This window comes from Amblyraja radiata, chromosome 19 (assembly GCF_010909765.2).
Source record: "Amblyraja radiata isolate CabotCenter1 chromosome 19, sAmbRad1.1.pri, whole genome shotgun sequence".
NCBI lineage: Eukaryota > Metazoa > Chordata > Chondrichthyes > Rajiformes > Rajidae > Amblyraja > Amblyraja radiata.
Window position 1 is genome coordinate 5,041,875 of NC_045974.1, and position 15,189 is coordinate 5,057,063.

Below are 15,189 nucleotides of genomic sequence, written 5' to 3' on the forward strand. Positions count from 1 at the left end.
GACAGGGACCCGTTTATTCCTACTCTTTGTTTCCTGTCTGCCAACCAATTTTCTATCTATGTCAATACCCTAGCCCCAATACCATGTGCTCTAATTTTGCCCACTAATCTCCTGTGTGGAACCTTATCAAAGGCTTTCTGAAAGTCCAGATACACTACATCCACTGGCTATCCTTCATCCATTTTACTTGTCACATCCTCAAAAAAATCCAGATTAGTCAAGCAGGATTTCCCCTTCATAAATCCATGCTGACTTAGACCAATCCTTTTACTGCTATCCAAATGAGCCGTTATTATTTCTTTAATAATTGAAGCATCTTTCCCACCTCCGATATCAGGCTAACTGGTCTATAATTCCCCGTTTTCTCTCGCTCCTTTCTTGAAAAGTGGGACAACATTAGCTACCCTCCAATCCACAGGAACTGATCCTGAATCTATAGAACATTGGAAAATGATCACCAATGCGTCCACAATTTCTGGAGCCACCTCCTTGAGTACCCTGGAATGCAGACCATCAGGCCCTGCGGATTTATCAGCCTTCAGTCCCATCAATCTACCTACTACTATTTCTCGCCTAATGCAAATTTATTTCTGTCCTCCTAGATCCTCTGCCCTCCAGTACATCTGGGAGATTGTTTGTGTCTTCCTTAGTGAAGACAGGTCCAAAGTACCTGTTCAACTCTTCTGCCATTTCCTTGTCCCCCATAATAATTTCACCTGTTTCTGCCTTCAAGGGACCCACATTTGTCTTTACTAATCTTTTTCTCTTAACATACCTAAAGAAGTATTTACCATCTTTCTTTATATTCTTGGCCAGCTTACCTTCATACTTCATCTTTTCACCCCGTATTGCTCTTTTTGTTATCTTCCGATGTCCTTTTGAAAGTTTCCCAATCGTCTGGCTTCCCGCTATTCTTTGCTGTGACACATTTTCTTTTAGTTTTATACCGTTCCCTAACTTCCTTTGCCAAGTGGGACAGGACCTTAGAGGTAACTACAGAGGCATGAGAGAGGACCTGGCTAACGTCAATTGGAAAGGGGCCCAAGCAGGAATGACGGTGGAGAGGCAACAACAGGAGTTTCTGGGTGTAATTTGGAAGACGCAGAGATGAAGAAAGATTCTAAGGGGAGAATCTGGCAACAATGGCTGACAAAGGAAGGCAAAGACAGCATAAAAGTAAAAGAGGAGGCATATAAAATTGCAATGAGTTGTAGAAAATTGCATGATTGGGAAGCTTTTCAAAACAACTAAAAAGGCAATAAGGCGAGAAAAGATTAAATATGAAAGAGGATACCACAAGTTTCTTCCAATATATAATGACTAAAAGAGAGGACCGCTTTCCCGATGTTCTTTCCCAAACAACTTAACCATCCGTTCTATTTTGAGTTGATCTTGATATTAATTATCTGAATATTCACTGGCCCTTTGGGGTGGAAAGTTCTGAGTGAAGATATTTCTCCTCGCCAGTCCTGTAGGAGAAGCTTTTTGCATTGAGATAGGAACTCGAGCCTGCTGCACCATTCATTAAGACCATGGTTGATCTACTACCTCAGTGTCATATTTTAGCATTATCCCCAAATCCCTACTTATCTTAATATCCAGAAATCCATAATCTCTGTTTTGAACGAATGCAACATCTGACTCTCTATCGCCCCATAAGGTAGAAATTGACAGAGTTTAGGGAATCACAGTAAATAACGTTAATGCATGAAACTAGTGCTGAGCAGCCATGATCTTATTGATTGGTGGACCAAGAACAAGGGATCAATGAACTTCTATTTTTTTAATACTTATGTGTAAAGAATACAATAATTTAACAAATACAAATTGAACCAGCAATGCTAATCTCTCTCCTGATGGACCGAAAATATATCCTGCAACCCAACTTGGAAAAGGCATCGGACCCATCCGAACAATGTCTCTCTCCAGCTTCACTGTTCACTGGGTCCAACAGCAGAACAGATCAATCGAACAAGTGCTTATTACCATGTGGACAGGTAGACAAAAGTACTGGAGAAACTCAGCGGGTGCAGCAGCATCTATGGAGCGAAGGAAATAGGCAACGTTTCGGGCCGAAACCCTGAAGGAAATAGGCAACGTTTCGGGCCGAAACCCAGAAGGGTTTTGGCCCGAAACGTTGCCTATTTCCTTCGCTCCATAGATGCTGCTGCATCCGCTGAGTTTCTCCAGCACTTTTGTCTACCTTCGATTTTCCAGCATCTGCAGTTCCTTCTTAAACACTTATTACCATGTGGTGTCTGCAGATGTAAACACGGTATTTATATGACCTTTAATTAATGATGTTTCATTAGACTTGAAGAATGACTCGTACTATTCGGAGCATGTGAACTGAGGAACCGGCCAATGACCCTGTGTGGTTTAATGCAATCCAAGAGTTCTCCGAGCACCGAGCTGTCAATCCGACTGGGTTCAAAGACATAACAAACCTTTCTGAACATGTGAAGTGTAACAGTTTGCACCTTGTCTTGTCCTCACATTCCAAGGTGCTGCTAAATGCTGTAGACGATGAATCACCCAACACTTTATACAAATATGGTTTCAACATCTCATTAATTGGTAGATCAAATATTCTGGTCTGCTTCTGTGCATAAATATAACTGTTTTAGGTCACAGTTCTACCGGGAGTTTCGAGGCTTTTTATTTTCAAACTTACATCTGTAATATTGTGACTCATTGAGGAATTTTTTTTTCCCATCCTTGATATGATTTAATATTACTTGCTTTTCTCTATCTAATTGAAGTTAGATGTACCACGCTTGCGTTGCACCTGAACAAGCATTAGTCTGTGCTGTTATCTCACATAAAACATCTATGTATTGTTTCTGGATCACCAGTCTGCCAGCTGAGAAGTCTCTCAACCGTAGAGCAGGGGGGGGGGGGGGGGGTTTGAACCACATGAGGCCCTTTTATAAACCTCTTTGAATGCTCCGTTTAGCCCCTCTGTCAGCACACTCGGCTCTCCCGTGAGAGGGAGTGGAATCAAAATGGGCGCAATCAACCTAAAAAAAACATGCGTCTTTTTTCCATTCTTCACCCCGGCTATTTTGAATATTTGGAATTAATTATAATCTATTAACGATTTACTGTTGGGTGTAAGAATTAATGGGATCTTCAGTTTTCATGCAATAAGTTATTTGCAAACTGAAATTTTACACATAGATTTTATCTTCTTGATTTTTTTTTTAAGCAGATGGATTTTAACTCTGATTTTGCAGTGGGGTGATCCATTGCAGGTTCATCTGTGGCAGCAGTTTGGAAGGTGTGCTTAGACTTACATTTCCTGATTTGAATATAATAGGCAGACTATAATTTGGGAAACCCTAATTGCCATCAGGTAGGGGTGGCAGTACTTGGCTTCAAGGCGGGATGGAAGAAACTTTGGTCTCTTTGATGCTAATGATGGTAAGATTCTGGTTTTCAATGGTGATGCTTATGCAAACCTTTATTTGATTTATTTTCATTGCTTTCTTCCAAGAATTCTGGCATGATTGAGAGCTCAGATCACCAGTGCATTGTGGAATCTTTGGCTCCAGTTTGTGTGACCCTAGGGAGCCTGCCAACAAACACTAGAGTCTTTCCCTGTCTTATTTGAAAAGAGTGTATTAAATTTATAGTGTATATAAAATAATGGACAGATTGTAAGCTTCTCTACACATGTCACAGAATTATTGAATAATTAGAGCACAGAAGGAGGTTATTTCACTCTTCAGTCTGCACTACTCTATGCAAGATGATCCAACTAGTTCCTCTCTCCTTTCTCTTTGTAGCCTTCAATTCTTTGCTTTCAGGCACATATCCAGCTTTCTTTTAAATGATGCAATTGCGTCAGTGAATTCTTTCCCACAGCAGTCCATTGCAGACGCTAACACACACAATGTAAACTTCAGTCATGTGCCTTTTAGTTCATTTGTCAAACACCTTCATTCTATGTGATCAGTTCTTGATCCTTGCTGCCAATAGGAACAGTTCCTCTTTCCACGTGTATATGCCTCATGATTTTAAATACCTCTGTCAGATCCCTTGCAACCTCTTCAGTACCTAGTGGGATGACACAGTGGCTCTTATCCACATTACGCATTGCTATCTTTTGCATCCTTTGTAAAGCCTTTATATCCTGGAGTGAACAAGCCAAACTGTACGCAGTGCTCCAGCTTTGACTGAACCAGAGCAGGCTGGACGCAGGTACTCTGCAAGCAGAGGTCCTGTTGCCTCCGCCTTTAATTATTCATCCCACTGCCATTCTGGCCCATTTCCCTGGGGCATTCTGCACCTGTACCCCTAGGTCGACTGTAAGCTTGAGGAGCAACACCTCATCTTCTGTCTGGTCATGTTGCAGCCTTCAGTTATTTTTTATTCACGCCACATTGGTCATCAACTCCAGCCACTGACCTACACTCTATGGGCAATATACTGTGGCCAATTAACCCCACCACCCCACATATCTTAGAAATGTGGAAGAAAACCAGAGGAGACGTTCACAGTCTAGAAACTGCACACAGACAGGATAGGATTGAACAGAACCTCCAGCATTGTCTATGCTACCCCACTACGCTATGTTTCTCTCCCATGCCCTAACATACCCTGACCTGCTTTTTGCAACACATCACACTTCCTTGTTGCCCCCCATCTGCCTCGTTAACAACTATTCATAGAAACATAGAAAATAGGTGCAGGAGGAGGCCATTCGGCCCTTCGAGCCAGCACCGCCATTCATTGTGATCATGGCTGATCGTCCCCTATCAATAGCCCGTGCCTGCCTTCTCCCCATATCCCTTGACTCCACTAGCCCCTAGAGCTCTAACTAACTCTCGCTTAAATCCATCCAGTGACTTGGCCTCCACTGCCCTCTGTGGCAGGGAATTCCATAAATTCACAACTCTCTGGGTGAAAAGGTTTTTTCTCACCTCAGTCTTAAATGACCTCCCCTCTATTCTAAGACTGTGTGGCCCCTGGATCTGAACTCACCCAACATTGGGAAAATTTTTCCTGCATCTAGCTTGTCCAGTCCTTATTCCCCACAGCAACCCTGCTCTGACTCTTTCAGTCAAACTTCCTTTGTCCAATCCCTCTCTCTGCAACTTAAACGTTTTCTCTCTTTTCCCATTTTGATGAATGTAACATTAACTCTTTCCACAGATACTGCCTGACCTCTTGGGTGTTTCCAGCATTTTCTGGTTTTCCCTTCAACAATAGTACACTCATTTGCTGATATCATCCCATTCAAGCAGAAGCAGATGTAATAGTTCTGTGACAAATATCTACTTTAAAAGAAACAATTTAAGCAAATTTGTCCTCAGACCGATGTCCACATCCCTGTGCAGGAAAGGTGTCGGGTATTGTCTATCTGATTTTTCAGCATTTCTCAACGCAGATTGGTGGCCATTACCCCCTTATTTGTTATAGCTTAGCTCTTGTGATTCCTACAGTTCTGCGAGTGTGTTTCATTAGCTGCAATGTGTTTTCGGGCACTCTAAAAAGGCTTGAAAGATGTTATGTAAATGTGAGTCTTTATGATGAAAAGGAGTAATTGAGGCTTTGAACAAAAGTACTCCCTTTGAAAGCAGAGTTGAAAGGCATCAGTAAAATATTTGCAATGTCAACCATTTTCCAAACTGTTGTCAGGAAATAACTCCCATGTATCTTTGCTTGTAAAAGATGATATTTGTTTCTGAAATCTTTGCAAGAGAGTTTAGCTGAATAGATTTCATTCACGTCCTGCTACCATGGGACCCAATGGGCAGCTGATCAAAGCCTAGCTGGAAAATCACAAACAACTTGTCTTCACATAAAAAAAGGAAATATTCAAGTCCTTTTTTTTCCCCAGGCAACTAATGAACCAAAATAATGATTGCCCCATCTGTCTGGTTGCATTAAAATCCTCAGAGAGCACCCGATCAGGCACCTGCTCCTCTGGAAGAATAGCGGACATTGAGGGAGGCACCCAGCAAGTCAGGCAGCATCATTGGGGAGAGATGCAGAGTCATTATTTCCAGTTAAGGATTTAACATCAGAACTGGAAAAATGATAAAAACAAAAGTATGGGAGCGTAGGAGTGAACGCAGGTAATGTCTACGATGGAGTACAGATCAAAGCTGCCAAGATAACTACTTTATAACATGGAAATTAGTGAATTAAAAAGGGAAACAAATTGAAACAAGTGGAAGAGAATGAAAAGGTGTGTTTTTCTGAGATCCAAGTCCTGAGGGCTACAATATACCCAAACAGTGGCTGGTAGACACTGCTCATGCCACCGCAGGTAGTGACCTCCCACCATAGAGGCGATCCATAGGAGGAGCTGACTTAAAAAGGCAGCCAATATCAATAGAGATCCAGTGGTTGTCTAATTGACACGCCTTAATCTTTTAAGAACGGGTGAAAACAGGAGTGTCTGACCCAACTCTGATATTAATAATCATTGCCAACTGGCTGTTCCTGACATTTCTGGCCTGCAATACTTTGAATAAAATGATCATGTCCAAAGACGTAGCTAAATTGGCTTGGTATAAAAGTAAAACTTGTCCTTAGTGCGTATAGGGTCGTGTAATGCGCGTGGATCGTTGGTCGGCGCGGGCACGGTGGGCAGAAGGGCCTGTTTCCGCGCTGTATCTCTAAAAAAGTACCCTGGCCACACTCTCATTTCGCTACTTCCATCAGGACAAAGGTACAGGAGCCTTAATACCGTGGCCACCAGATTCAAGAACAGGTTCTTCCCATCAACGATCAGGCTCTTGAACACAACACATCAGTAACCTGAGCAACTGTGATCTTCTATGGGCTACATCTTAGGTTGCATTAGTGACTTTGGATTATCTTTGCACTATCATGGGGAATAACTATTACGGTTATCATGTTATTGTATTTTTGATTATTGTCCATGATGTGTGCATTATTGCATTTATAGGCCTTTTAATCTGCATCTTGAATTTCATTGTTACATTGTCAGTACATTCGATAATTAAACACACTTGCCCACATCTTATTTGATACCAGCGGCAGATTTAGGAATTGCTTTTGGGGAAGACTCAGTCAGCAACTGCAGTGTGTTTTATTAATGGCACACGTTGTGGAAGGAGAAGATGAAGCAAAGAAATGTTGGACTGAAATTATAAAGGATGTAAACAACCAATGTTTCTTTTTTTCCATGTTAATTAATGGCAACATCATACGAGGGCCTTGATGATGTGTGCAAGAACAGTGTTCTTCAACAAAGACTTAAGGGCCTGTCCCACATGGCCGTCATTTGGGCGTAATTTACGCTACATCATTTACGTGCCGTGATGCGCGCATGGTGCCCAGTACGCGCGCATGGGGCGCGATGACATAGGCAGTGGCGCGCGGCGTCGCGGGATTTTGTGATGTACGAAATCTTTGCGCACCATCTGCATGACGCGCAAATGACGGCCAAGTGGGACAGGCGCTTTAATGGAGAAGCCCTCCAACTTACTGAATGGAAGCATGAAATCTTGAACATCAATCTGTATATTCTATAACTATGAAGATGACACTTTGTCCGCAAGTCTTGCCACAGGCTAATTTCACCTAACCATTGAATCCATGTAATAATAGTCAGGAGTCAGACATTTTTCAAGATGACCAACATGCTTTGCAGTTGTAGGGGCAAATTCAGAAAACTTAGTAAGACACCAATGATAAAGGACCTTACAGTTGTGTAGGGTTACCTATTCTCGCACAGTGCACAACAATGCTGCGCACCTGTACATTATTTGCTTCATGGTTGCTCTGTGTTCAATATTTCAGAATGTTCGTGGCACAGCAGATAGAAAATAGCAACCTGCTTCTTCTGGTGACTGAGGCGTACTGCGACTGCAGCATCCTCCCATCAGTCCTCCTGGAACCCACAGAAGTGAAATATATCCTTTGTATAACTCTAACTAAGTACAGAGATAAGAGAAATGGTGAGGGTAGTTGACGTATGGGAATAATGGTGATGGCTGTGGGAGGTAAGGGAGTCGGAAGTGGGAGGTGAGGATTGGTGGGATCTGGGGTCGTATGTTGCGAATTTACTGTCCTATTATCAACATGTGAACAGCAAGTAATAATCTGATGTATGAAAGCAAAGCTATTTCAGAACTGTCATTTCCATACTGCTTTGGACTAAAGTCACGTCTGGTTAGGGCCAATTATGCGAATTTCTCATGAGTGTGTTACTTGCAGAGTAACTTATTGGGCTCCTTCCATGCAGGGGGCCCCAAGACCACAGTGGCCGCCTATGTGGGTGGAATCACACTGGGGGTTCTGATTCTCGGGATGTCCAGTGAGGCTCTGTGAGTTATCAGCATTGAATGATCAGCATTCAACCTTCAGGTTTCGGCCCGAAACGTTGCCTATTTCCTTCGCTCCATAGATGCTGCTGCACCCGCTGAGTTTCTCCAGCACTTTTGTGTACCGAAGAATCTATGAGGTTTTGCTACGGCCTAATGAGAGGGCTTTTCATTTTTCTGTATAGCAAGCTTCACCGCATCGTCTACAGATAAAAAAACATAAAATAACTTAGCAGGCCTGTTTGTCTATACTTGACCCTGACAACTTCTTCCACCCTCCCTTGGGGAGTCTTATTAGTGTCCCCTGTAGAAAGAACATGCCTCAAGCAGTTCTCCAGAGGTGCTGCATCCCAGCACTTTAGAAACATAGGAAATAGGTGCAGGAGGAGGCCATTCGGCCCTTCGGCCCTTCAAGCCAGCACCGCCACTCATTGTGATCATGGCTGATCGTCCCCTATCAATAACCCGTGCCTGCCTTCTCCCCATATCCCTTGACTAGCATCCTAGAGCTCTATCCAACTCTCTCTTAAATCCATCCACTGCCCTCTGTAGCAGGGAATTCTCACAACTCTCTGGGTGAAAACGTTTTTTCTCACCTCAGTCTTAAATGACCTCCCCTTTATTCTAATACTGTGGCTTAAAACTTAAAGCTTAAAAGACTTTGTGTCTTTTTTTTTGTAAACCAACATCTGCAGTTCTTTGTGCCTCTTGGAGTTACTGTTTTAATAGCCGGTCTCAGTGCTGCATCCTTAGTAAGCATTCTCCCACTTCTCCTTCCCTAGAGTAGCACAAAATCACTCGGCAACAACATTTCCATCCATTAAAAGAGTGTTACCTATAATTTGAAACGACCTTTCAATAAACTGGCTGCAAAGATCACGGGCACTGAATTAAATGGCTTAAACTGCAAAAACTTCACTTAGCTGAGTAAAGAACACCATGCTGAAATCATCAGTATCGGTTTCACTGCAGCAATACACAGAGAAATACAACAACAACAAAATTGTTCTGCAATCTTGCAACTTCTTGATCTTTGAGTGACTTTCACAAAAGAGTATCCTGCAATATTCGTTCTCAGATTTTTAATAGGTAATAATACAATTTCCACCCTTGCATTGGAAATTGCTAGTTTTGTGGATTTATAATTATTTGAGTTTGTGGGTTTGTTAAATCAACTACAGAGTTCCATCAGCCCCGTCATCCACAGTCATCATCTATTATATCGAGAAGTCAACAATGGTCCAAAAATGTGAAAAGATGTAATAGTTTATTTATTTACTCTTTGCATTTCATAATCAAATTATACTTACATACATAGACAATAGGTGCAGGAGTAGGCCATTCGGCCCTTCGAGCCAGCACCGCCATTCAATATGATGATGGCTGATCATCCACAATCAGTATCCCATTCCTGCCTTCTCCCCAAATCCCTTGATTCCGTTAGCCCTAAGAGCTCTATCTAACTCTCTTTTGAATACATCCAGTGAGGCAGAGAATTCCACAGACTCACAGTTCTCTGTGTGAAAAAGTGTTTCCTCATCTCCGTTCTAAATGGCTTACCCCTTATTCTTAAACAGTGGCCTCTGGTTCTGGACTCCCCCAACATCGGAAACATGTTTCCTGCCTCTAGCGTGTCGGAACCCTTAATAATCTTATATGTTTCAATAAGATCCCCTCTCATCCTTATAAACTCCAGAGTGTACAAGCCCAGCCGCTCCATTCTCTCAGCATATGACAGTCCCGCCATCCCGGGAATTAACCTTGTAAACCTACGCTGCGCTCCCTCAATAGCAAGTATGTCCTTCCTCAAATTAGGGGACTAAAACTGCACACATCCTAAGTTCTAAGGCTATTTCAGTATTTTATTTTCTGCTTACACTTCGGTTTCATGAACCTTTGTACCATGCTGAGTTTTTTATTCCACAGCAGCATTATTGGTACCCAAAGATTTTTTTATTGAAATCCTCCCCGCCAATGCAATTCTGTGCAACTGACGGGTGATCAAGCCACATTTGGCAGAAATCCTAAAGACTCACAGGAGAAAGAATAGCACAACCATGATATGTAAATGTTTCATTATTCTCAATCTTGGATGGTTCTTCAGAAATCAGCCCTGCCAGGTGGATAATAAGGCTTGACTTGGTCGTGCAACTCAGCATGCAGACATTTTCAGAACACATAGACAACAATCATGGAGTTACCTTGTTCATGTGTTCAGAGCAATAAAGAGCCAAGTGCAGAGATATGATGTGTTCAAGAAGGAACTGCAGATGCTGGAAGATCGAAGGTACACAAAAATGCTGGAGAAACTCAGCGGGTGCAGCAGCATCTATGGAGCGAAGGAAATAGGTGACGTTTCGGGCCGAAACCCTTCTTCAGACTGCTCTGCAGAGATATGATAACTAGTCCTGCAACTGCAGAGATATGATAACTAGTCCTGCAACTGCAGATTGGTGCTGCCTCAGGAATGACACAAGGAACCACCTGTCAACACAAGCTTTATTTCAAGTGAGCTAGAATACAAATAAGGGGATGTAATGCTGAGGCTCTATAAGGCGCTGGTCAGGCCGCAGTTGGAGTATTGCGAACAATTTTGGGCACCATATCTGAGGAAGGATGTGCTGGCTCTGGAGAGGGTCCAGAGGAGGTTTACAAGAATGATTCCAGGAATGAGTAGGTTAACATATGATGAGCGTTTGACGGTACTGGGCTGGAGTTTAGAAGAATGAGGGGGACCTCATTGAAACATACCAAATAGTTAAAGCCTTGGATAGAGTGGATGTGGAGAGGATGTTTCCACTAGTGGGAGAGTTTAGGACCAGAGGTCACAGCCTCAGAATTAAAGGATGTTCCTTTAGGAAGGAGATGAGGAGGAATTTATTTAGTCAGAGGGTGGTGAATCTGTGGAGTTCTTTACCACAGAAGGTTGTGGAGGCCAGGTCAATAGATATATTTAAGGCAGAGATATATAGATTCTTGATTTGTAGGGGTGTCAAGGGTTATGGGGAGAGGCAGGAGAATGGGGTTAGGAGGAAGAGATGGATCAGCCATGATTGAATGGCATAGACTTGATGGGCCGAATGGCCTAATTCTGCTCCTATCACTTTTGACCTTATGATCTCTGTATCTGGTCTAATGTGAACCTCTAGGGGATGATGCCATGCGCTAACATAAGATATCTCTGCATCTCCTAATGCACCTACATGGTGCGAATGTCGACAGACTAACTGGAAGTCTCATTGCTGTTAAATATTTTATCTCAATAATCTCTTTAGTCCCAATTAACTTCCTTAACTCCTGAGTAAATAACGCATCTGTTAAATGCCAGCGTATGCGATCACAGAAGTTGCGACGTCGACCTGATACATGTCATGCTTTTCATCCTGAGGTAAGGTGCAATTCAGGGCTTCTTCTTCTTGCGTGTGGCGTGCACAGCCTAAAGTTGTTGGACAACTTGTTCTATTTGATCTTCTTTGATTGTGCACGCCAGGTTGATTGCATTCGTTGAAACAGGGCGGACCACGTGAAGGTTGCAATCTCCCACCCCAATTCAGGGCTAAATGTTCTACAACAAAAAAGGTGGAACACAGATGTAGTGTGTAACAAGTAAAATAGATTGTTACAATCTGTTTGTTGTACCTCTTATTATTGGCTGTTAAATACAATCCCACCATCTCATGACAAAGTAGTGAATATTATATACATTTTATTTAAGATGATATCTATGCAAACAACATGCGATGCACTGATCCATCCACTGCGCAATGCTATGACATAATTTTCTGGCTAACTTAAATTCCCTAGCACGTTAGGCTTGCGTATTTTAAGACGCCAAATGTGCCTGGATGAACGATTGTATCTCCATTAGAAGAAGAACAATTTAGATGGTGCCATTTCAACAGTGTCACCAAACATATACAAAGACGATCCTTATTTATGTCAGTTGACCAAGATAAATACATGAAGGGGCTGTGATGTACCAGCACGAAGACTGGAGGTCAAATTATGTATTCCCTGTCAATGAGGTAAGGGCCTGTCCCACGAGCATGCGACTGCATGCGGCAAGCGCGACCTAACGTGGTCGCTTGAGCCGTACGGCCTTGCGGGGGCGATCCCACTTCGATCGCCGGAGCCGTATGGAGTTGTGTGGAGCTGGTCCCGACATCGCGCGGGGCTCCGGAAAACCGAGTGCCCGCAGCCGCATTGAGGCCACACGCAACGTCTTGAAGCCGTACGTCACGCGCGAACTTCCCGCGGACTTCGCTCAAACTTCACGTCACTCACTCGACCTCCGCTTCTGGTTTGGTCGTGCTCGCCGCATGCAGCTGCGTGCTCGTGGGACAAGCCCTTGAGTCACCAACAGCTGCATCTGTGATAATTCCCTTCCCTTTTTTTTCCACTTTTGAATGACTATCTTCTTATAACGCTCACTGCCCACTGCACACTGTTTAGTTTCAGTTTGGTTTAGAGATATAGCGTGGAAACAGGCCCTTCGGCCCACCAAGTCCACGCCGACCAGAGATTCCCACACACACTAACACTATCCTACACACACTAGGGACAATTTCCAATTTTACCAAGCCAATTAGCCTGCAAACCTGTACGTCTATGGAAAGTGGAAGGAGACTGGAGATCCTGGAGAAAACTAACGCAGGTCACGGGGAGAATATACAAACTCCGTACAGGCAAGCACCCGTTGTCAGGATCGAACCCGGATCTCTGGCGCTGAAAGGCAGCAAATCTACCGCCACGCCACCGTGTTGCCCATCATCTTCCATCCATCCACACCCTCCACAATCCAGTCACATAGTCTGTGTATTTTGGCTGCTTTGGCTGAAACATTGAGAACACCTATCTGGATGAGGTTGTGGTGGGCTGCGATTTTTCATAGTACTATCTCAGCGGAATGGTACCATTTGGCGCCACCGTTTCGGCGCTGCTGTTTCGGCGCCTCCGTTTTGGCGCCGCCTATAGTTAATGCTTATCACCTAGTTCATCTTTAATTTATCTAAATTTTCAGTGTGGACTACATTTTTCAGCAGTATGCAGAAGAATATTGGAAAAGAGAAAATAACTTAAATGTGTGTGTTAAGGACTGGTCACTTTGTCTCAACAGGAAAACGCAGAGGAGTGTGGAGGGGTTTCAGGCGTCTCTCTGTCCGGAGTACTCCTAGCATTGAATCTGGGCATGGCTGCTGCTGTGTTATGATGTCCAAACACAAATGATGGCCACCATACACCACATCGACACTGGTTTGGAAACTTTTGTGTAGGCTCCAGACAAGTCTGATCAATCAAGTCTATTTCCATCAAACTGTTAACAAGCTTCTGATATTGGATGTTGGACGCTTTAATTGACAGTGTTTCATCTCTGGTCTCTGAAATACAGCTTTTTTTCGTCTGCATTTAGAGTAGTACAACTGGGGAAACGAGAGAAATGTCACTCACTGCGAGAAGCTGGATGAGTTATCCCAAGATGGGGTTCTAAAATATGAAAGTTAAAGTGCAAAAAATCCATATTTCTAATTGTTATTGGCCAATAGAAGTATCAGCTTGCACGACATTGGGTGAATCTCTGGAGCTTGTGATGTGTAACACCGGTGCTCTTTCTGTAGATCAAAAGGTGCTGATACGCATATCAATTAAAAATTAAGCTCAATCAACAATTTTTTTCAATCAATATACCGCCCTCTACTGTTTTGATTTGGGACAAATCAACCGTTAATTTAATAAAATAATTTCTAAAAAGTATTAAAAAATCAAATTAAAATTCTAAAAATTTGATATTCACCATTGTAAAAACAGCATTGTGCAATTGTGTGGTAAAGTCATCATCACTATTAGTTCCGGTAATGTAGATTGAACCTGGAAAGTCCCCTTTGCTTCCCCCTTCTGTTCTGGGAAGATTCATATAGACATCGTCACTTCTTTTGAGCTTCATTCTTTCCACATAATAAATTCTTTATACAGTATGAGTTTGTGTTTTTTTGCTTATTCAGCAGCAATTTTAATCATTTCAGTTTTAAACGTTGAGCAACATTCAGTTGGGAAACTCACTTAAACACAGGATTATATTTATTAATTCCCCCTTTTGTAAATGTGAAGTAATTCTCACAAGGCCACACTCTGCATGGAGTGCCTCTATTTAGCAGGCACGCAAATCTGATTTAGTGGCTGATTTTTTCTAACTAAAAGGAAGTGAAACATGGCAGGAGCCATTCTGCCACGGAACCCTTTGGAACCTATGGCGGCATCCATCACATTGGGCCATCACCAACACTCATATATATTGGGTACGTATGTTTTCATAGAATAGCAGAGAAGGACCAAATTACCTCGTCCTGTTCCAATTTCCAAGCTTCCTATGTTCCGGAAAGGTAACGAACAATGGTAGTGTCTATTAATGCCTGAAACTTGTATGTCTAGAAGTTAGATGTCATTGTATTTTGGTGTGCTGAAACATCATTACATGCGGTACCAGATAAATCACAAAAATTAGTTGCAATCAAAGTGTTTCTTCCTAAAATGTGTTAAATCATGACATGCTCTCTTCTTAAGCCCCCAAGATTAAGGATCGTTTGCCTCTACTCCAGTTCTGTGGGGCCTGATGTGATGTGAAGAAGGCAATGTCGGACCTACAGATGTGACACAGGCGAGCAGGAGTGATTGACTCAATCTTGCAGCTGACAAGAGTTTACTTGTAAATGATCAACAATGTAATTTACCTTGTATTACATGGATATTGGATGCACATAACTGAGCAAACCAATTCACGTGATACAATCTCTTGGCAATTGATCCTGCGTGAACAAGAAAATGATATGCCAGCATTTAGATAGTGGTAAGATGGGGACTTGTTAGTGAAATCCAAAGTGAAATTGCAACA

The 15,189-nt window shown here is 42.6% G+C and overlaps 1 protein-coding gene across 1 annotated transcript in view; it reads left to right on the top strand.

The window, feature by feature from the left end:
• The window catches only part of cacna2d4 (calcium voltage-gated channel auxiliary subunit alpha2delta 4), a 177,337-nt gene extending 163,062 nt beyond the window's left edge, over positions 1 to 14,275 (top strand). The window contains exons 38-40 of the mRNA XM_033038369.1: positions 7,780 to 7,892; positions 11,609 to 11,691; positions 13,420 to 14,275. Coding sequence (XP_032894260.1) covers positions 7,780 to 7,892; positions 11,609 to 11,691; positions 13,420 to 13,512 — 289 coding nt within the window. The 3' untranslated portion in view covers positions 13,513 to 14,275. The remainder of the gene's footprint in view (positions 1 to 7,779; positions 7,893 to 11,608; positions 11,692 to 13,419) is intronic.
• The last annotated feature ends 914 nt before the right edge of the window (positions 14,276 to 15,189 follow it).